The 22,672-nt window shown below is 37.6% G+C and overlaps 3 protein-coding genes and 1 pseudogene across 3 annotated transcripts in view; 2 read left to right on the top strand and 2 right to left on the bottom strand.

Moving 5' to 3' along the window:
* LOC137297957 (notchless protein homolog 1-like) overlaps positions 1 to 22,672 on the top strand; it is a 43,789-nt gene that overhangs the window by 5,941 nt on the left and 15,176 nt on the right. Inside the window, exons 7-9 of the mRNA XM_067829965.1 lie at positions 169 to 205; positions 1,408 to 1,563; positions 2,030 to 2,165. Of these exons, the coding sequence (XP_067686066.1) occupies positions 169 to 205; positions 1,408 to 1,563; positions 2,030 to 2,165 (329 nt within the window). The remainder of the gene's footprint in view (positions 1 to 168; positions 206 to 1,407; positions 1,564 to 2,029; positions 2,166 to 22,672) is intronic.
* On the top strand, positions 4,130 to 5,866 carry LOC137258628 (nuclear apoptosis-inducing factor 1-like). The gene is made up of 4 exons (XM_067796327.1): positions 4,130 to 4,282; positions 4,804 to 4,936; positions 5,347 to 5,497; positions 5,692 to 5,866. Exons 1-4 carry the CDS (start codon positions 4,130 to 4,132, stop codon positions 5,864 to 5,866), a joined length of 612 nt encoding a protein of 203 aa, XP_067652428.1.
* On the bottom strand, positions 7,569 to 9,534 carry LOC137258617 (putative nuclease HARBI1; annotated as a pseudogene).
* Positions 10,344 to 21,724, bottom strand: LOC137297967 (uncharacterized). The gene is made up of 2 exons (XM_067829976.1): positions 21,473 to 21,724; positions 10,344 to 13,436 (listed from the first exon to the last, which is right to left on the bottom strand). The coding sequence occupies exon 2, from the start codon at positions 13,403 to 13,405 to the stop codon at positions 11,990 to 11,992; it is 1,416 nt and encodes a 471-aa protein (XP_067686077.1). The 5' UTR covers positions 13,406 to 13,436; positions 21,473 to 21,724; the 3' UTR covers positions 10,344 to 11,989.

Genomic DNA, 22,672 nt, shown 5'->3' with positions numbered 1-22,672 from the left:
ATTAGGTGTTTCAGCTAGTCATGTGAGTCACAGTCTGGTCAAGAATTGGTGTGTTACAGACATTTGTCACACAGCTGAAATATTGCAGGACTGTTAAATGAGCACACAGTCAAAACTTGAAAATTTACTGAAGGGCATGACCATGTTGCATTTTGTTCATTGTTACAGAGATCCGGAAGGTCGCTATTTGGCCAGTTCATCCAAGGTATGCCAAGTCAAGGAGATATCAGATTAATTATAGAGACAGCACAGCTGAAGTTTTGTTTCTCTTATGTAATGCAAACAATAGTATTAACAATTCAAACGATTTAATCAAAAGGATGATTCTTTTATACGTTGGAAATACTGGCAAATTTAATTGAAGCTGTTCCATCACCTCTTTGGCTGCTGGAACTATACTTTACGGGAACTATGTATGGTCATATTTCAGTATCTGTTGGGCCCATATTACAGTGGCCAGACATAGTCTGATGAAAAGGCTTCTCATGGGTAGCATAGGCTCTTGTGAGAGAGTGAGTTGACTGTTGATGCCAGAAATGGGCTTCACACATTGTACCCAGTAGAATCCAGTAGTATATAAACCTATAGTGTGCTTCTCACTATATATTACGTCATCACTTGTTTTCCCAGAATAACTGCATTGGAGGTTTTTGTTTTGGAGGGACATGTTTTACTTTTTGCTAGAAAGACCTCTTCCCAGCTTTTACTTTTCCTAACTTTACATGAACATCAACATTCAAATAGTACAGGAGTGTTTGAAATCAATTGAAAAATATCATTCAGGATTAAACTTGCATTACAAATGTTTTCCAAAGCAGAATTGGAACTGCAATTCTATCATCCATAGGCAGACGCTCTACCGCACGGCCACCAGGCTTACAAAGGTGGAGTGAGTGAGTGAGTTTAGTTTTACGTCGCACTTAGCAATATTCCAGCTATATGGCGACGGTCTGTAAATAATCGAGTCTAGACCAGACAATCCAGTGATCAACAACATGAGCATCGATCTGCGCAATGGGGAACAGATGACATGTGTCAGCTAGTCTGACCACCCGATCCCGTTAGTCGCCTCTTACGACAAGCATAGTCGCCTTTTATGGCAAGCATGGGTTGCTGAAGACTTACAAAGGTGGAGGGGTGAAATTATCGACTTATAGTTACTGTCAGTAAATTGATTTTACACGTGCTTCAGTTACATGTTGCTTCATTAAATGATCATCTACATTGTAATTACCCATCATTGACGGTATATATGATAGAGTAAACACTTCTCCTCGGTTTTGGTAGGCAATGTAAAACCTCTGAGGCATGTTTTCTCCTATACTTACAGAATGATGAGCTAATCCCTTTAACCTGTAGGCTACCTCTATGGATTCATGATGTGATGTATGTTTTGTTGGCCACCAGGACGGCACAGTGAGGATCTGGGATACAGTTTTAGGCCACACCCACCTGACTCTATCGGGGCACCTGCAGTCTGTGTCCTGCGTCAAGTGGGGGGGCACGGACCTCCTTTATACAGCCTCACAGGACCGCACTGTCAAGGTGTGGAGAGCCGCTGATGTGAGTCATTTTTGTTTGTTCAATCATGGTTGGCAGTGTTTATTTCATGTGCTAGTCATGTTGCTATTTTAGTTGTTATTGTAGCAAAGGAAGGCCAGTTTGTGCCTGTCTAATTAACTTTTCTTTAGAGTTGTCTCCCTTGGACACTGAGCTATGCCAAATGCTTCTGATGACTAAGTGTTTATGACACTTTTAGAAATATTTCAGTAATGTTCGGTGGGCAGGGCTGTAGTCAGCTTTTCATAATAGAGGAGGAATTATCATCATCAAAAGAGTGTTCTATGAAATACATAAAAAGTAATCTGTGCAAAAGATTTAGGGGGCAGCTGCCCCCCTATCTCGGCGGTCCACCTATGGCTCCAGTGAGGCATACCAGAAATGGGTTTTACTCATTGTACCCATGTGAGAAATCAAATCCAGGCCCTCTGTGATGTGAGCAATTCCACACACTGATAACATGTTGCAGGGAGTTCTGTGTCGGACCCTGCAGGGCCACAGTCACTGGGTGAACACAATGGCCTTGAGTACTGACTACGTCATCCGGACAGGAGCCTTCGACCCAAAGGATGCTAAACTAGTTCACAGAGATGTCACAGAGTCAGGTAGGTAGCAGAAACCACGAAACAGCAGGTGTTGTGCTGTCCTTTAGGTCTTATATCTGGGATAGATAGTTAAAGTTAGCCTTCAACAACCATAACAACACTAAGACTGGGTAGTGAAGCATGCTGGCTTGGCTGACATATCATTGTATCCCGACTGCGCAGATCGATGCCTGTGATACCTGGATTGACTGGTCCAGATGTGAATATTTACAATTGGACATATGTCTCCCTATAGCTGGAAAAACACATGCATCTCTCATCAAACAAACAAAATTATGATCCATGATGTCTCCACAGTACATATGCAGTAAGGTGTTCTTCACAGTAGTGATACAGGGCAGTGGGATAGCCCAGTGGTTGAAGCCTTTGCTTGTCACGCCGAAGACCCGGGTTTGTTTTCCCACATTTATTAAGCCGTTTCTGGTGTTCCTTGCCGTGATAATGCTGGAATATTGCTAAAAGGGGCATAAAACTAAATTCGCTCACTCACAGTACTGATATTTTGGTGTTGTGGTTTTTCATTATAGATGTGTTAATGAAGCACTTGTCAATGATGTGAAAACACAACACAGGCCAGTTTGCCACATTGTTTCAGTATATGTACTTTATCCAGATGTGTAGGTATAGTATACAGATTAAATGAGAAAATGCACACATTCCTACATACATGCATAAATTAAATACATCTGTAAATGTTGCAGTTTTATTTATACATCGTTGTTTGTAAACATTTACAAAATAGACTCTATATAAATAAACACAAATGTAAATTTAACAATCATATGTCAGTATATATAACAGCCATTTGTTATTCATTAATACTGTCAGTAACAGAATCCACATTTCTCTAATGCCTTGTCTAAGTGTTGGTCCTCCTGAGCTGGCTGGTGGTGTAGTCTATTGTTAAACCTCTCACTCCCTAATAGAACAATTGGGTAGCCCATTGGTTAAAGTGTTTGTCACACTGAAGACCCGGGTTCAATTCCCCACATGGGCACAATGTTGAGTCCCCACTGTAAACTTGCTGGAGTATGGCTAAGAGTGGCATAAAACCACACTCGCTCACTCTCTTTCCCTAATCCATTCCTCTTAGCGGACTAGCTAAATGCTAAGCCATACCTTGACAGCTGGGAAGAAAGTGATTTCAGATTGAAGTGATGTATGTTGATATACATGATGTTGTGAAAGTGTCCTTGATACTGGAGTCAGGGTATGAATGTGTTACCTCATCCAGTCACTTGAGAGTCACAATCACAGGTTTAAAAGCAGTTGACTTACAGTGAATTATGTCTTTTATGCTATTCACCAGTGAATATGTTCCCAAACTGTGGTAAGTGAGGAATATCATACATGTGCAGGGATTTATGGGACACAAATTCTTGGGCCCGGTACCGGTAAAAGTGGCAGTGGGCGCAACAAAATTAATTAGCATCCACGGAAAGAAGAAGTCAAAATATTTTTTTTTCAAAAAGTCAATCAAGTAACAATAAGTTATCACCGAGTCTGCTACTAGCAGGTTATGGTGTCACTGGCAATGTAATTACTGTAACAATGTGATGATTATGATACACAATACAATGACAGTAACTGACTTACAACACTGATACAACATGGTATTAATAGTAATATTTAAGTGTCTCGGACCTCCATTTGGTAATCCAGGGGCGGTATTCTAAAAAAGTCTAAGATTTCTCTTAAGTTTTGTCTTAAGTTTTCAAAAATTGACTTAGCTAAGTCAGAAACTTAAGTTCGTATTCATAAAGTGACTTAGTCAAAAACTTAGCTGAGTCGGAGGTTAAGTCCATCATAAACTTAAGTTCTTGGCCGCGGTGCGTGCGCATCGTTGCTAGTGGGAAAATACCAGCAACGGAAAACTTCCGGTGGAACTCTTTAATGCAAGAAAATAAAAAGTGACGTCAAGCGGGGATTCCCTTCTGTCATCGGAACGCAGACGACAAGAAATCATGGTCGAGACCGATGCTAGCAAGAAAAGAAAACCCAACTGGCATAAAGAAGAATGTCTGCTGTTAGCAGAATTAGTGAAGGAGAGGAAGACTGTAATAGATGGGAGATTCGGACCGGGTGTGACTTCGGCAAACCGACATGAGGCGTGGCAGGTGAGTGCATTCAACACGTTAAAGAACGTCTTATCAGGATAAATTTTAATAACACGTAATTATGTATAATTACCTCATGAATTGATGGTACATTGTACAATAGGAAATATATACGAACCTTCAACATCATCAATTAGTATAAAAATTTACGAGCACCATTTAATGCATTTTATCAATTTTTGTGTAAACTGATTTTCTTAAAAATGGTTGATTTGCACCAATTCCCTCCTTGTAATATAAAGTATTATGCTGTCAGTAATGATTGTTTATTTACAGAAATATTCCGTACATTCTTTTCTACAGACCAAAAGTCGTTTGGTTCAACTTATAATGTCCCTGAGTAATGGTACACAAATACTAAATCAGAGAAATCATTAATCATAATGAAAAATTACTTTTACATTAATTTGAAAATTGTCATGTTCTCTCCTGAAACAGAAGAATGCCAAAACCAAATTTGTTATTTTCAAACCAAGGATCCAGGTAATATTAATCCAAATGTGAACCAATTTTTGTCTTAGAAAATCACAGACACCCTCAATGCAAAGGGTCACCAACAAAGAAGCAAAGAGGAGGTCATTAAGAAATGGAAGAATCTGAAGAGTGCCGGAAAAAGTGCTTACAGCACATTGAAGAATTCAACAACTGCAACCGGTAATTTTTAGATTTTATTTCCTACAAAGAGTAATATATCTGGGATAAGGCCTAAAAAAATTCTTGGGGTTCCCATGTCTCTACTGACCCAAAATTTTCCCACTGACCATAACAATTTTACTCACCATAATAAATCCGACTTTCTTTCAGTTATGTAAGTATTTTAAAAGCACAGGAGAAAACCTAAAGTAGTGTCATATCACACCATTGTTTATGAATTATAAAATCACAAAAACACCAACTTTTAGTTTTGTGTGAGGTAAATCTGTTCATTGCCATGAATAAAATTGATCATCTATATTTCACATGAGCAGGTGACTATGGGTTGATTGTGTAATATTTTTAATCTCACCAATGCGGTATGTTATAGTAGTATAATTAATTCAAAGTAAGTCTGACTATATTTTCAGGCGGTGGACCACCCCCAACACCTATAAGCCCTGTCACAGAGGCGGTGGTGGACTGTATTGGCAGGGATAACACTGTCCTAACCGGGATTGGGCCAATGTCAATGGATTCAAGCTTCATACAGCTCCTACAGCTAGACCAATCCTTCGAAAAGTAGGTAATAAGTTATTGATAGTATTATATGAGTTCCCCAGGCTACATGCATGACTGACTGTGTGAAGTCATAATTTAAAATTAGAAATTAGTTAAACCTTCTTTTAAGATATAAAATAAGAACAGAAAACAGGAATTGAAAAGCATATGTATTAAAATGAATACAAGATTGATGATATACGTTTATGTTTCAGAGAGTTAGAGCCATCATTGGCATCACCATCAACATCAGCATCAGCCTGCACATCAGTCTCCACATCAGCTACTTCCTCAGCAGTTTTGGAAAAAGAGAACTTGTTACTGGAAATTGAGGTTCTGAAATTACAGAAAATTTATCTTCAGTCAAAAATCAGGAAATTGGAAGAATAGCTTTTCACATATCCCACATCAGTGTATTTTACTAGTTCCAAATATACAGAACAATCTTTAACAAGCACAAGTATTGCTGTTATGAAATTGTTGTTGCGTGTGACTTATCCCTAAAATACAAAATTGTGTATGTTATCATTGTTATGTCAAAGGTAGACATCTCTTGTGTAATTTTAAGAGCTAATGACAACCGATGAATACAAACTTAATGAACAGTCAGAATATTGGAAAACAACACCTTGGATTTTCTTTCACTTGAATTGTTGGTACAAGACATTATCTTACTCTGAAATTATGGCATATTTCTTGACTTGCATCTGACATTTTCGCATATTTGGAGGCTTTACTTTTAATGTTATCCAATATTGCTACGACTGATATGACCAAATGTTATCTGTACACTTGAAAGATGATGCCCACTGATAATCTACTTCAGTTTTGGAATAAATTGTATCTTATTTCCGGTACATGATTTTCAGGGCCAGGGGGAATTGTGATCTTCGTAAGACTGGTGTTGATGTTTAAGATGATATACATGTATGTGGTTAAATTAACCATGGGATGAGGTTGAGCCCCTTTTTTTATATCAAACGTTTCAAATTTTTATAGTTTTATGGCTTGTTATGATGCTGCTATTTAAAGAATGTACATATGGAATATGTTTGAAATCGAATAACTTGAGGCTTAAACATGGGTAATATTAGCATAATTCTAAAGTGCTAGAACTCAGTCTGATCCACTTTACACTTGATGCCATTTGGCACAGAAAAATGAAAACAAGTCAACCTTGACTGTTAACATAGGAAATTTTGCTTTTACCTACATGAATCATCTGGATGAATCCTAGAATGTATTGCAATGCAAACAATTATATTGAGTTTTTCAATGGATGATATTTATTAACCCTTTGAATGAATTCTTCTTATGATGCCATAATCGTAATCTGTTAAACTATTTCACATCAAAGGAATTATTTATTAATTGTAATGTAATTGCATGATCTTATGACAGACTTTAATAGTCTGATGTTTAGGGTGTAAATTATACCCGCTCTACAGAGTAAGGGGGGTATATAGAGTTCACTCTGTCCGTCCATCCTTCCATCCCAAAATTTGGACCTGAGCATATCTCTGAAAGTTTACATGTTAGGTTCACCAAACTTCACATACATGTTAATCATTACCAATAGATGTGCCTTTTGCTATTTGGAAGTTGGGGTTTTTTTCAAAATTTGGGGTATTTTTTACTGTTTCCATGGAAACATAACTATTTACTGGCAAAGTGTGTGCAACATGAGACAGTCTATTTCAATTTTATGTCAGGTTTCCACAGGAAAAATAATGTTTCCATAAATTGTTAGTCTAATTAGTACATGGGAAGTAGGGGTATGTAAGCTTTGTTCAATTCTACACTTGTTTCAATTATACTTATGATTACATAGCTCTGTCAATAAGCATTGATTTATACACTTTACTGTAGTGTGTGAACAGTGCCCATTGTTCTCATGTTACCATGTTGGTTATTTATAAACTGCTATATGTAATATAACTCAACACTGCAATTAGTATATTGATAGAATATACCGGGATGCATCATGTGTTCTGTTCTTATTGATACTGTATTGTAGAAAATTGGGTTGGTTTCAGAAACTAATCCTTTCTACCAGTCCTAATAAATGTTGGAAATAATTTTGATAGTTGCTTCAGTCAATCAGTAATGTATGTCATCAGACTTACATGGAAAGTGAGTCCTTGCAAACTGCTCCCTGTACCGAACTCCCATCAAACCTTGTGGAGGCAGGACTGCTGGTGCTGCGGCTGCATTGCGCTGTTGTTGCTGTGGTATACCATCAGCTGGTGGAATTGGAATATTACGTTCCTTGCAAATATTATGCAAAACAGCGCCGGCCATAATGATCTGAAACACATGAAATGACACAATGACAAAATCTCCAATGAACATGACACATCTTATTACAGCCACTTACAAGATATTACTAAATTGAGTGATTTCTCAGTGACATATTTGTATCCCTTCATTTAGCTTCTCATTTTTACCTTGCAAGTTCTCTCTGGGGATTGTCTGATTTCACCATGAAGGACTCCAAATCTGCGCTTCAGTTGGCCAATTCCACGCTCAACACAACTCCTTGTGATCTTGTGTGCTCTGAAAATAATTGTCTTAATATCAAAATATATCAAAATAACTTTGGTTCACACCAGTTTAAAAAAAAACAAAAAAACAAAAAACATGAATATGGTTAATAATGATATTATTGTATTTATTTAGTGCCTAATATGCTCCATAGATATGCTCAGTGGCACTGTAGCAACATTGGGAAAGGAAATAGTTCACACAGCTTTACAGAAGAGAAGCATGAATTGATAGGTGTTAAGTAGATAATTAAGAGTTTGGGTTCCTTAATCTTCTTATGATATTTGAATTCAATTTTACTGAAAAAAATTCAGGTATATTATTGTTAGAATGTGCATTATCATAAAAAAAACTAAAAAATACTAGAAACAGTTGAAGATAGATACAAATTACTTTGATGTGATCTGATCAGTGTTTTGTGTCAGTGCCAAATTAATGTTCTTACATTGAAACACATTATTATCAAATCATTGAATTTATATTATTATTATTATTTTTCAAATGATTATGATAATAAATATGATCATCTGTTGGATATATACTTGCATGTAACGCAAGGTTTAATTTGGTTATTTTTTTCCGTATTATGTGTATCCAATTATGATCGCAAGTTTTTACAAACTAGCAAGGGAGGTTACTCCAACATTTTGTGGATAGTTCTTACCGGTTGTAGCGTGCCTGACTGCCGAGTTCTGGGCGAAGGAATGGAGTAAGCAGCCAACGTTTAGACGGATAACCACTATCACCGAGAAGGTGACACCCAGCTGGCAAGTTGTTGCTCTCCATTAAACGGAAGAGGCCACTCTGAGAGAGGATTCTTGAGTCGTGTGTGGACCCAGGCCAGCGTGCCACGATGTCAATGATACGGTCGAAGGGATCGAACACTACCTGACAAATACAAATCCACAGCAACAAGTTTACAAATTTCTTACAACCAATCGACGATTCAAAATTTTGTGAGATTATTTGGAAATAAGCTTTGAGAACACAAATATATGAATCTGTGAAGAAAGTACCTGTGTGTTTATGCTGTGGTAGTGATGTCGATTGACGTAAACATCCTCATTTACAGTTGGTGCCTGTATTTGTATATGCGTGCCGTCAATGACGCCGATCACCCCTGGGAAGTTCGCCGTCCGGTGAAACTCCACCTTGTTGCGTTGACACTCTGCGGGACTGGGAAAATGTATAAACCGTGCCACCATGGCAGGGGCGGACAAGGCTTCAACAGTCGTGTATATCGCACGTGAAACGCTCGGTTGACTCAACCCGTGATCATCCCCATTACACAATTGAAACTTGCCTGTTGCCAGAAACCTCAAAGTTACTAAGAGCTTTGTTGTTGCATCAATAGCATGATTCCGTCCAGTCAGTGGCTATATTTGTGCTCCAATAAGTTGCAATAAAAACCTAATACCTTGTTGATTCAGTCTGTATCTTCTAAGTAGTTCCTCGTCATTCATATCATTGAATCTGTTGGATCTTGGTAAATATACACGCTGTGCGGCTGCCATTTTGGTTAGACTTAAGTTGAAATCCTATATTTAAGCCTACATGGGTGCAGGCTTAAGAACTAAGCAAAAAAACAACAAGACTTAAGTCTAAAACTTTTATTGAATATGACTAAGAATAAAGAAGTGATTTAAGACAAAACTTAAGTTTTTCAAAAAAAACTTAAGTCATTTTTATAGACTTAAGTTTTTTTTAGGACTTAAGACTTTTTTAGAATACCGCCCCAGGACCCCTGAAAATTAAGAGTTTAAGTCCCAGGGACCCTCAAATAGAGGACTAAGTGTAAATCCCTGCAAGTTCATAATATCTCTGCTTGTCATTAATCCCTGTTTAGGTATCTATACCCTCTAGTGCCTATCACTATCAGGTCATACGGAACAAAAGTTGGTGACAGTATAAGTTTTCAGTAATAGTTCAGTTTCTGAACACCTTTGAGCTGTTGTTTTTGATGAACATTTATGTGTCTTATGCTGAAATGGGTTTTAAGGTTAGGCCAGCAGACCAATTTTATTGCTTTTTTTTGTGGATTTTTGTCTTCAGAAAACCTGAAGGCAGGAACAGCAAAACAAAAGTCACCAGTCATAGCAAAAACCCACATTGATTTCAAGAATATTTCACTAATATCACATTAACATTGGGATTTTATTGTTTGAGCATGAATTTTTTTTGAAAAAATTCTAAATCTTGACAGTATACAACCGGCGAATCCATAAAACAAGAAATAAAATTGGTTTGACCTTACATACAGATTGGTCTTGAAGTTGATCAATTAACTGGGGAAGGGCTCTTAAAACATCAAATACAATGATGATACGATATGTTTATAGTGATTTTATTGATGAGATGCAAATTACTGTCATAAATGCCAGCCAAACAGACCAAAATTTGTAAATAACCATGTACATGGTGGTGACGATTCTCTATGTGAATAATACGTAAAAGTCAAACCACTAACTGACAGATATGTTCACACAATGTATAGTGACACCAAATTGTTACTACTTCAATATTTTGTACATTTACTAATACTTCAACTGCTGTTGTCTCTAGTTTCTAAAGGGATGATGTGTAGCCCCATGGTAACAGTATTCATTAGTTTCACTGAAGGCCCAGCTTACGATTCCCAACATGAGTAAAATGTGTCACGCTGTTTATATCTTCTCCTGCTAGGGTGTTAGAATTTTCTTAAGTGCGTTTCAACAAATAGATCGTTGTTATTATTAAGAATTGTATTCACGGTTCAGAGTTGTGTTCCTTTGATTTGTTACTATCTCAACCCTTAAGATAATTTTAGAGTTTACACACATCTTTAAAGAATGTAAGTATCTTGTAGATGACTTTCTCATCATTACCCTCAGTCCTGCAATGTTCAGGAGGTCAGTGAGAGTGTTGTGATATAAAAGTTGAGTATATTCATGGCAACATCTTCTTTGTTGTATAACACAACGTTTCTGGGCTACTTCATGTTATACAATGAAGGAGTTGCCATCCATATACTTCGTTTTATGCAGTCGCCAATTTTTAAATGCCTCTCAAGAATCTCAACTTCTGTGATATCTTTCTTATCAGCAGTGTTTGACACTGACCAGAAGGAACTGCACATCGAATGAAGTGTCAAACATGATGGTACTGTTTGAAATACTGTTAACAAAACTTCTGTCGTTTGGAGCAGGGTAGAACTGCCATGAACCCACATACCCTGTCACTAGACCTGTCCTTCAAAGTATCATAAAGGGTAGGTCAGTGTTAGTCGATTAATGGAGCCTGATACGTTCCTAATTCAACTCTTCACATAGTCAGTCATGTTGAGTCGCTGTCAGTCCCAGTCTAGTACAAGAATGAACACGAATCCTGCCATCTCCAAATCACATTTCATTACTTGCCCATGGAATATACTGCAGTGTAATATTGTACGGGAATATTACGCTAGTGTAATACTGCCAGACGTATGACATCATAATGGTTTACTGTTATGTCACAATGCTAATACCTGTCACAATGGTATTAGACCTTGCTTGAGAGTCATCACACTGTAGACATTTTCTATCTATTTATGTTGGAGACTAATAAACAGGATGCTAAAATCGCTTCTGTGAAATACTATTTTTCATAAACTTGTGAAAGATTTGGTATCTAACGAGCAAAATTGAGTAAATCTAGCTTGATAAAAATGGTATCACAGACGTTTGTTTAGTATCCTCCATATATGCCATTCAGTGGGTTGTACAGGCTAGGTCACTTGAAAGGTCAACTTCATGAGCCAAGCTGCCCTCCCAAGTCACAGAATCACATCCTCAGAAAGATGACTTTGGATCATTTGGTGAATCTAACACCCCTGCCAGTCCATCCCACCATCACTTGTCCCACAGACAGTAGCACAAGGTGGGTCAGTGTTTGGGTTTACCGGGGAACCAGGCTTATACCCATCTGCCAATCCACCTGTCATCACATGTCCCCTTAAATGGTTGTACAGGGTGGGTCAATGTTTGGGTCGACATGAGGAGCCAGACTGCCTTTGGTTTCACAGTTCAGCCAGCCCGTCTGCCACACTTTAGTGATGTCCACCAGGTCCTCCTGCCTGTAAAACCTAGTTCCATTCTTCAGAATGATGTGACTGTCTTCACTGACAGTTGTCCGGTAGTAGTGAACTGTGATGTCCACTCCCTCTTTCAGACCTTCTTCAATGCTGTCGGTGATATTGTCAGACGATATGGACTCGCAGACACCCTTGTTGTTACTGTATTTAGCATTAAATCGGATGTCCCCAAAAACTAATTTCCGGAACACTCTGTCAGGTGGAATAAAGGTAAATTTGAAAATGATTGATATCCGATCACCACTAAGAAAGCTTCCACAGTTTGATTGTTTGGTAATAACAGCTGTTGTTTTATCGATTGAATAACACTCTATGGCTTCCCATAGGGAGCCATTGTTGTTTTCCCAGAGGACAACCTGGAGTTGAGAAACGGTGTCTCTGTATTCATAGTTGAACATTACCACCTTATCGGGCAGATTCCGTACACTGTTGATGGTGATGAGTCTCATCCAGTTAGCATCAGAGGTGTTGTTTGTCTCCATGATGTCAAATGTTGGGTGATGGAAGTAGATGCTGACGTTCTTGAAGTAGCGATCATCATGGTACTTGTCCTCAAATATTGTCTCCGGGATCTCAAAGACAATGTTCCCATTAAGATCCCTCTGAGTTTGGGTGAAGAAGAAAATCGCACAGGCACCAACAAAGTTTGCAATGAGACCCAGCATGATAAACACGTGGTAGGTCACGTGGAGTCGGGATACTTTCGTCTTCTGTTTCAACTCTGCGATACTTTCCTTGCTGCAGTATCTGGCAAGGGCGATGATGATCCGGATGACGATTCCTAGGATGATGACACTGGCTTTTGTCAGCTGAAATACACTGATTGGATCTTCCCGACAAAGTGCAATGAAAACGTTAATGGATATCTGCGGAATGTCCTCGATCCAAATAATTATCACAGTCACCAGGTCGACATTGAACCATGGCTTCCCAGTGAAGATTTCCTTGCCCAGATTACACACTTCAAATATGAAGGTGATGGTGCCCATTATTGAAAAAAACAATAAGGCGACGACGGCGCCTTGTTCGGGCAGTCCATACACAAGTCCTTGTTCAGCGATGCTGACATCAGCGTAAAATAGCCAATCGCTGAGCAGGTCAGAAATGTCCAGGCCAAGGATTACTAAGAACACGATAACTTGAAGATATCGATGGCGGCGTATCTTCTCTTCCAGTTTTTGTTTCAACCCATCAATGTCGTCAGCATCAAGTTGGTCACCATGGGCTTTTCCGCCTTTTTCTTTCACAGTTAACGTCTGCCTTGGTTTGTCTGGCATCTTTCTGATATCGTGTGTGCTCTCGAGTTACCTGCAAAAACATTGATCAATTGCATCATTATACTGCCATAGCTTGTATGGGATTTTCCAAGTGAGGTTTGGGAATTGGTTGATCCTGATTGGTTGTTTTGTTGGTTACTTGGTTTCTTTTTTACACTGTGCTCAGTAATATTCCAGTTATTTGGTGGTCTTGTCAAATAAATGAGTCTGGATCAGACAATCCAGTGATCAACATAATGAGGATGGATCTTCACAACTAACACATGATGACATGTGTCATCATAGTATCATCAAAATCTGCGAGCCTGAAACCCAATCCAGTTAGTTGCCTCTTACCACAAGCATGGGTTGCTGAAGATCAATTCTAACCTGGATCTCCTGAGTTCGGTCCTCAGGAACTTGTACCATCTGGCAAGAGGCAACTATGTGAATTAGATGGTCAATCTCTGTAACTTGCTTTGAGGCATGCACTCCTAACCTGAATATATCCTAACCACATAACAATCACTAGATAACTTGGTCCAGAATCAAACAATTACTGGCTCCCTGAATGGGACAAACTTCTTGTGGATATCAAACTTTCATCATTATTAACTGTATTTATACCAAAACTTCAAGACGCACCTATTTTCAAGCAGTTTTTCATACTCTTTATTTCACCCTATTATTGAAGGTCCCGGGGTAGAATAGGCCTTCATCAACCCATGCTTCCCATAACAGGCGACTACTGTTGTTGTAAGAGGCGACTAACGGGATCGGGTGGTCAGGCTCGCTGACTTGGTTGACACATGTCTTCGGTTCCCAATTGTGCAGATTGATGCTCATGCTGTTGATCACTGGATTGTCTGGTCCAGACTTGATTATTTACGGACCGCTTCCATATAGCTGGAATATTGCTGAGTGTGGCATAAAACTAAACTCACTCACTCGTAGAATTCATAGAATTATCTTCTATCATTATTCATAGGCCTTATTTCAGACTTTTAGTCATAGGTTTCATTTCATGTATAATTTCATTATGTGTGCCTTTTCTCTCAGTTTATGTTCTATGAGCACGCACCCAGTAAAAGGACATTGAGCTTTACAAATTCTCACTGTTATCATTATTATAGAGTTGTTGCTGCAATGAACATTAATTGATAAACAAGATGAAAGATACTGAAAATAAAATGCATTATGTAATTATATATGAGACATTTTTTTCTGAAGTTGATTTTTATTTTGATATCTGTTACGCTAGGTATGGTCTGGGGTACACTAGCTTTTGCTGGTTTTGACTTCGGTTGTAATTATTCATTGATATTGACAGGGTTTTACATGACACATAAATGTTTGTCCAGTGCTCACAAATGTAGATAATGGGTGCAGAAAAGGAATTCACTGCATAACAAGGGATGCAAAATAATATTTACTGTAACTACAACATATCTGTGATTTTGCTACATGTTTGGTAGTTTCTTTCAAAGCAGTTACATGTATCATTTCATCCATCAGTCTACACCATCAATGATTCATTCCAGGCTGTAGAGACATTACCAACTGGTACAGTTCTCTACACTGTACATTGTCCTTAATCCCAATAATCCTTATAATTGTCAGTTCCATGGACCCCCATGTTTGTGAATCAAGGTAAAGCTGTGTATTGATTTTCAAGTGTTTCTTTTTGGCAAGAAACAAACTGAATCACACACAAGACATACTGTGACTTATGAGTATTGTTTTGGTCCTTGTGGTGTCACGTGTCATGTCCATTGTTTGTCCTTAACCCTAAGGTCCCAGAACCATACTAGGGTTCAGAATTAACACTTTGAGGTAGCAAATTTCCTATTTAAATTCAAATATTTGCTGCCTGAAAGGAAAACACAATAGCAACAACTTGCTATCTGGTACATTTTAGTCACATCACTTATTTTCATCAGTTAGCCGTCATCTTCAAATGATAGATCTCCACTTGACTGGAGATGTAGACTGCAGACAGATACACTTGAAGATATGATGAAAATGAAACTTGCAGACTCACAGACTTTTACAGAATTTGATCCTGTAAACCACTAGTGAACAGGTGTTTGGTGAGTGGAGAGAGGGTCAGGAGACCTAATACAATTACATATGGCCAAAGACAGTAATGGGACTGGGAGGGTGGGATTAATTATGAAAAAATACTGCTACGAGGTAAGGGATTTCGCTACCTATTTTTAAATCAGGTAGCAAGTACTTGCTAGTTAAGAAAGTTAATTTCAAAAACTGCATAAAAAGTTGTGCTGGCTTTGGCCATAATCTATAGGACCTATATTTTAGCTACAATTTATATTACCAAATATATGACAGCTAACAAACTGAATTAAAGGGTTTGATTAAACTAGAACTGACCAAATGATATTTTCTGAAAAATAACATTTTTAGTTAGTAGGGATGAAAAATACCTGCAGAAAACAAAATCTGTGGGTCCGAGTGGGTTTCAGTCGGTTTTGAGCCTAAGGACCGCTGGTCATGTTAGAGCCAAAGGACCGCTGGTCATGTCACCAGTTTAAAGTGGAGGCATCAGCTGTAAATGTACCCTGCGATGTTGATAACAGTTTTATCAGTTGATTACCATCATTATTCTAACATGACTAGTTGTCACATGTTATTTTTGGAAAGTTATGAAAATCATTTATGATATAAATATCAAATTCAGCAAGTTCAGGTAATGAAAAAAACAAATCATATAACCATTGTAAAGTTAAAATCTCTGTTTGAAGGTCTCAAAAACTATAAACAATTATGTAATAAAATTATTAATCAGCTTTATTTAGCTTGACTTGCGTATTAAACATAAATTCATACATAATCCTTTCATCTAGACAAGTAACAAGTAAAGTCACCATGAACTCCTTACGGTGAGAGCACCAGTTATACTATACCCTTTATTGTGGGAAAACCAGCTATACTATACCCTTTACTGTGAGAGCACCAGTTATACTATACCCTTTCTTGTGGGAAAACCAGTTATACTATACCCTTTACTGTGAGAGAACCAGTTATACTGTACCCCTCATTTTGAGAGAAAAAGTTGTATTATACCCCTTACTGTGGAAGAACCAGTTAAAGTATACCCCTTACTGTGATAAAAACAGTATTTTTCGGGTAATAGTAAATCATGTTGTATTCACACAAAGATACTGAGAAACTCAGAATATTTTCACTTGCAGGTACATACCTCTTACTTGATCGTTTGTAAAATACAGATGTGGTTGACCCCAAATTCAGGTCAAGCTATACAATAACATTGCTTTAGTGTAAGAGGATCATTAATTTATCTTGCGTGTGGGTGTCACACTGTGATCAAGTATATTGTTACAGTATAGTTTATCTTGGGACACCTTATCAGGTGTGTTGATAAAGAATACTTTTTTATTGTCCATATGTAGAGCAACACACTTCTTAAAGCTATATTCCTGTTATTCCTGAAAATAATTAAATGATGATTTTATAAATGTAGTGTTCGCTAAGGCAGTTACGATTCGTTTGCATATTTCAGTGAATTGAACGGTAGTCCTTCATGAATTCAGTTCATTATTCGTGGACTCCAGAACAGAATATTATCAAATATTTATGATTGTGGGTTTTTTAAGGGAGCATGTTTTACTTGAATCCTTATGTTCTTTTCCAAAGTGAGATGCTCATGAATGAAATATGTAATGTTATAAAAGCCTTTCAGTAGCACACGTCATGGTACATTTCCAAGGCCATGCATGGTACTGTCCACTATCACTATTGCATGCCAAATTTGAGTGTCACAAGATCACTGGTTGACAGATTAATACTGTCAATATCAGCATTCCATATTGTGCATCAGTCATCACTGAACTACAATATTGTATTTGTAAATAATTATTCATATTCGTTTCCCTTTATTTGTGATACGTATCATATTCATCACATAGAGTATTCGTTGCAGCTCATGTGTTTGCACTAACACAAAAAATGCATGTTTTAGGCAAATAAATGTACATTTCACATGATATTTTCGACTAGCATGTTCTGCATACAAAGCATTTCTTAGTAGTTATATTTTAAATTACTTGCTTAATTCTCAAGATACTGAATTGTAACCTCGTCTGTTTTAAAAGGGTGATGTAACTGAAACTAAGAATTTCTGAGGTTTGTAAATAGCGACATGCAAAACTCAGAACCATGTATGACCATTTATGTCAGAAATTCATACCATGGATAGTTATTCACAGTTTGCAGATGTTTGAGTCACGTGTTTTATGGCACACCTACCCAAAGTCTTTGCAAGGCTATAAAACTTGTTGAATGGGTAAAAGTTAAGCTGATTGTTCTTCAGTATAATGGCAATGACTTGTGGATATGTGAACCAATGGTTAATGAAAGACAACAGGTTACCAAAAGACGTATTTTCCCCAAGGAAATACCAAAATGGAATGTTTCTCTCAGATAATTTGACTTGCCAATGATAATATAATGCTCTGAAATGAAAGTAAATTTTAAAATTTTATAGGGGCTATCCTGTGGACACCCTTCATGCAAGATTCCAAGTGCTATGCTTTTTAGCTTTTTTTCCTACCATGAACACTGTAAATGACTAGCAAAATTTGATTCCTTTTTTGGAAAACATGCCAGGTTGATGCTCAACTACGAGGGCTGTCTTGAAGCATCAAACTGTCAATATATTGCGATTGTAGATTCCCCGATAGCAATTATTCATTGGGTAAACATGAAAAACTATCAATGCATCAATAGTATGTATAACTATCAATAATTTAGTAACTGACTTCCATTGATAAATGAGTGCGCAAAATACAGGATGTTTTGGTGCAGACTTGCACTTTCGTTTAGTTTATGTTTTAGCTGTTTACTTGTTCTCGGCTTCACATTTCTTTTCATTTATTAAGATAGACTGAAACTACTTCAACTTGTTTTTTTGTATAAACTAAACATTAATTCTGGAAATGACTTCAAATGAGACAACGGAAGGAGACCAAAACTATTGCAATAGTATTGCAATAGTTGGTTGCAAAAGACTATCGCAATCATTTCCCCCTGAACAGTCATCCTTATTAACAAGTCCACAGCTCAGTATACGACATTTGCAAACTACTGAATTGAAGTTTCTAAAGTCTTCCATCACAAATTGTGTTGTTCCAAATCTTAACACGAACACATTCAATTAATTCCCATGCTGTTTTTCTCTGTGACTTCTTGTGGTGCTAATGGACTGATAAAGGGACATGTTTCAACATGATTTTACATCTAAATATTTATGAGGAGGTTTCAGACTGTCGTGCGTCATTCTTAACTCCTTTCAGTCCTATATATAAGAGAAATTATTCAGGGATTTGTACCTACTTTATCACAGGTCATTGTGTTTGAGAGTCTAATGAGACTGCTGCTAGGCGTTGCCAGGTGTGGTGACAGGTATAATTTGTATCCTCGCTGTGTCAATACTCCATTATTTGTACTGGTGGAAGTAGAACTTTCCTCTAAGGAAATATTGCAGTAGTTAGACAACTCCTTGGTTGGAACAGAAAATTTGCCAATATTAAGATCTCACATAGACTAGATATTTCGCTTGAACCTAATGATAGTTACTAGGTATGGTCTAATGTTGCTAGATACTTGCTTTGATTTGGTTGAAAGTATGGTCTAATATTGCTAGATACTTGCTCTGATTTGGTTGATAGTATGGTCTAATATTGCTAGATACTTGCTTTGATTTGGTTGATAGTATGGTCTAATGTTGGCTAGATACTTGCCTTGAACTGGTTGATAGTATGGTCTAATGTTGGCTAGATATGAGGGATGTCAAGAAGTAGTGAGCCTAACTATCTTCTTAATATCCATTGTTTGTAAAGTTATCATTTTATTTGGGAAGGGATCAATAATGGTGTGTCCTCAGATAATATGATGTAAAATATGTTCAACAGCCAAAGATTTGGATTGCTTGGGATAGATTTAGACAGGGGCTGGTTTTTTTCTTTTTTAGGACTCCCCCTCTTTGATCTTTCACAAATACAGAGTTCAGATATTAAAGTGGAACTGTTTACAATATATCAGGACCCGACACTTGTGAGACCATTCAGTATTTAGCTTATACTCTTGGCATCATGTATGAATAGTGAAAACATTGGAATCACTTATTTCCATATATTGAAGTCCTCTGGAAGGGGGTGAGTAGTGTCTCCAAAACAAGTTCTTTCAGTAAACATGAAGGACGAAGTGACTTTAACACTTGCAGTTTCAAATTATTTTTTTATGCACTTTAATCAATGTTTGATTTTAGCAGACTTTGAAATACTTCAAACACACAAACTGTTTCATGCATATTTTGTTTCCTGAAGTTTGTGATGCATTTATTGCAGATTTTGCATTTTTTTGCAGGGGGAGGGGGGGTACCAATTTGTAAAGTTAACAAAATGGGGTTTGAATTGTGAGGCTGGGCCCCGTTTCACAAAACTCTCGTAAGCCTAAGGTATCATAACTTTTCTCGTAGCATTTGTACCTGGCATACTGTAACACAGGAGGTGGAAATGCTACGAGAAAATTTACGAGACCTTAGGCTTACGAGAGTTTTGTGAAACTGGGCCCTGGTATATAGCAAACCAATTTGCTTGAGGGTGACCATTCTCTCTCTTCCCACAGAGGTTACTGCTGTCATATCTTCCTACATAACCTCTGTTTTGATACGGCCATATTTCCCGTTTCTTGTCAAATCTCCATGCAATCAAAGCTCCCAGCATGAATTATCTCCCTTCTATCTATCCAATCAGATCATGTGCAACATTGACATAGATCCAGTATGGTGGCCGCCGTGGACTTGATTGATCAATATGTGAATGATAGATTTGGTATTTCATGTTAACTGAAAAGCAGAAACTAGCGCAATAAAAAGTGCAGGAATCAATCAACAAGATTTTTTTGTGATGTGACACTTAAGACATTTAATAGCTAGATTGTCCTTTGTCAAATAATTTGATAGAGATGCCATTGATCCGTGACTGAGTTCTGTCTACACAAAATGTTTGTGCATCATGCTGGGGAAGAGGTTCTAGCTTTCCCAAAGCATACGGAAATTACAGAGTCTGAATGACTACTTTTGAAACAACAATTGCACAACTAAATCGGATCGCAGCCAATCATAAATCCAGAACACTCGAACCATGAAGGAACTGTTTGAGAAAAGATGTTATGCAGGAAGATATGACAGTAGTAACCTTGGCGGGAAGAGTATGGAGGTTGACAGATTTTATGTAGAAAAATACAGCATAAAACAGCTGTATTTATATCATTGTAGTGGTGAGGCTCACTACTTTGTGACATCCCTCGTACTTGCTTTGGTCTGGTTGATAGTATGTTTAAATGTTGGCTAGATACTTCCTCAATTTGGTTGATAGTATGTTTTAATGTTGGCTAGATACTTGCTTTGTTCCTGTTGATAGTATGGTCTAATGTTAACAAGAACCGTCCCATGATATCATTGATCAAATTGTCACCATGATAAAAGCATGACTTATGTGGCTGTTGTTAGATTTAGATCGTAATTTGGTGAGGTAGCCTAGTAGTTAAGTGTACACTTATTATGTTGAAGACTGAGTTTGATTCCCCACATGGGTACAATGAGTTAAGTCCATTTTTATGTCTTCCACCATGATGTTGCTGGAATATTGCTGAACACTAATTCAGCTTGCCTTTATTTCATATAAACCATACATTCAGTTGGGAAATGATTTCAAAGGAGATAATTCAAGAGGGAAAAGGTTATTACAATAACTGGTTGCAATAGCATGTTTCAATAGACTATCGATATCGTAATAGTTCTTTCCCCCTAAGTAGTCACTCCTGAGTATGGGTGAAAAAAGTAACAGGTACAATGTGGTTACAATGCTGAGTTTTTGAGTCACTTGAACTTGCCTATAAAATCATGACTTTATGATGCTGTTGATGTTTAGCGAAGTGCTGTACAACCCTCTGAGTAATTTTATTGCTACTGGAGTGTTAAGGTTGGTGAGTTCAAGAAGCTATTGCACATGAGCATGTTAATGAAACTGAACAGTTGACACTTACCGTTGGTGAGATTGTTCACGGCTCAAGTGACCGTGTAACGACTTCAGTCACAACAGTGACATAACAAGCTCAAATAAACTCTGCTTTCCTTCAGAGCCCAGGACAAGTTGTTGGTCAAGAGACACGTTGTCAGTGTTTTTTGTTGGGTTCACTCGCAGAAAAGTAAACAATGGGAGATTTTCACGTTGTAGGACGACCTGCTGTAAGCGTTAGAAATACTCCTGTCTTCCGAGCATGCTTATATAATACTATACCAGCTTCGTGTTCCAGGGCGATGCTATTCTTAGTTGTGATTCAGGTCATGTTTGTTTTCAAATCACCTGTTATCAGGGCTGATAAGGCGTATTGAACAGACATGTCCACCTAGGCTTGAAACTTGAATTATGAGAAGGGTTTATTAGATCGTAGTAAATCTGATTTTCATAATTAATACATGTATGATAGTTACATCTTTTTGTAATAATCTATAAAAAATTACCCAGTAGTGATACAGGATGCATGAAATAGGATTCTTGGGGGAAACGGAACAGGGTTGTGTGAGTGATAACCCAAATGATGACACTAAGCTGAAGGAAACATTTGCAAAATAATCTCACCAGGTATTATCATGCAGGAAATAAAGTTTGTGAGGATGGACTGTTTGACTTCCAGCCAAGGTAGCAATACATCTGCAGCATTCTGTCAAGAACGCAAGTATATGATTTAGCAGTTGCTCCAAGGATTGTAGTTCATGCTGAGAGATCATGAACTCTTTTTGAATAATGTACGCAGATGTTTTTCAATCCAGTGATGGAGTGAGTGAGTTTGGTTTTACACTGCTTTTAGCAATATTCCAGCAAAATCACCGCAGGAGACTCCAGAAATGGGCTTCAGACATTTTACCCATGACGGGAATCAAACTGATGAAATCAGCGTGATAAGTGAACACTTTAACCATTAGACTACCGTATCACCCCTTCCTTGTGATTGAAGTGTGTGATTACGTGAGTCGGAACCAAATCCAGTGAGTGATACCATGAGCAGCAGTCTGAATGATCAATACTGTTGTTGTTCACTATCTTAATATCTCCTGCCAGATTTAAAATCAAGAGATTCAAATGAAGGTAATCAATAGTCAGTCATATCGACATGAGGTAGATCAGTTCACTGGTGATACATCCAGGTGTAGTCTCACAAGTGTAATCCTTTCAGGTTACATGA

Source organism: Haliotis asinina, chromosome 1 (genome assembly GCF_037392515.1).
Source record: "Haliotis asinina isolate JCU_RB_2024 chromosome 1, JCU_Hal_asi_v2, whole genome shotgun sequence".
Lineage (NCBI taxonomy): Eukaryota > Metazoa > Mollusca > Gastropoda > Lepetellida > Haliotidae > Haliotis > Haliotis asinina.
Note: the sequence above shows the minus strand (reverse complement) of the source record. Positions and strands in the feature narration are given on the sequence as shown.

Coding starts and splice junctions, on each gene's coding strand:
- LOC137258628 (XM_067796327.1), top strand. CDS start 4,130: ATGGTCGAGACCGATGCTAGCAAGAAAAGAAAACCCAACTGGCATAAA. Junction 4,283..4,803: donor ACCGACATGAGGCGTGGCAG/GTGAGTGCATTC, acceptor TTTTTGTCTTAG/AAAATCACAGACACCCTCAA. Junction 5,498..5,691: donor CTAGACCAATCCTTCGAAAA/GTAGGTAATAAG, acceptor TTTATGTTTCAG/AGAGTTAGAGCCATCATTGG.
- LOC137297967 (XM_067829976.1), bottom strand. CDS start 13,405: ATGCCAGACAAACCAAGGCAGACGTTAACTGTGAAAGAAAAAGGCGGA.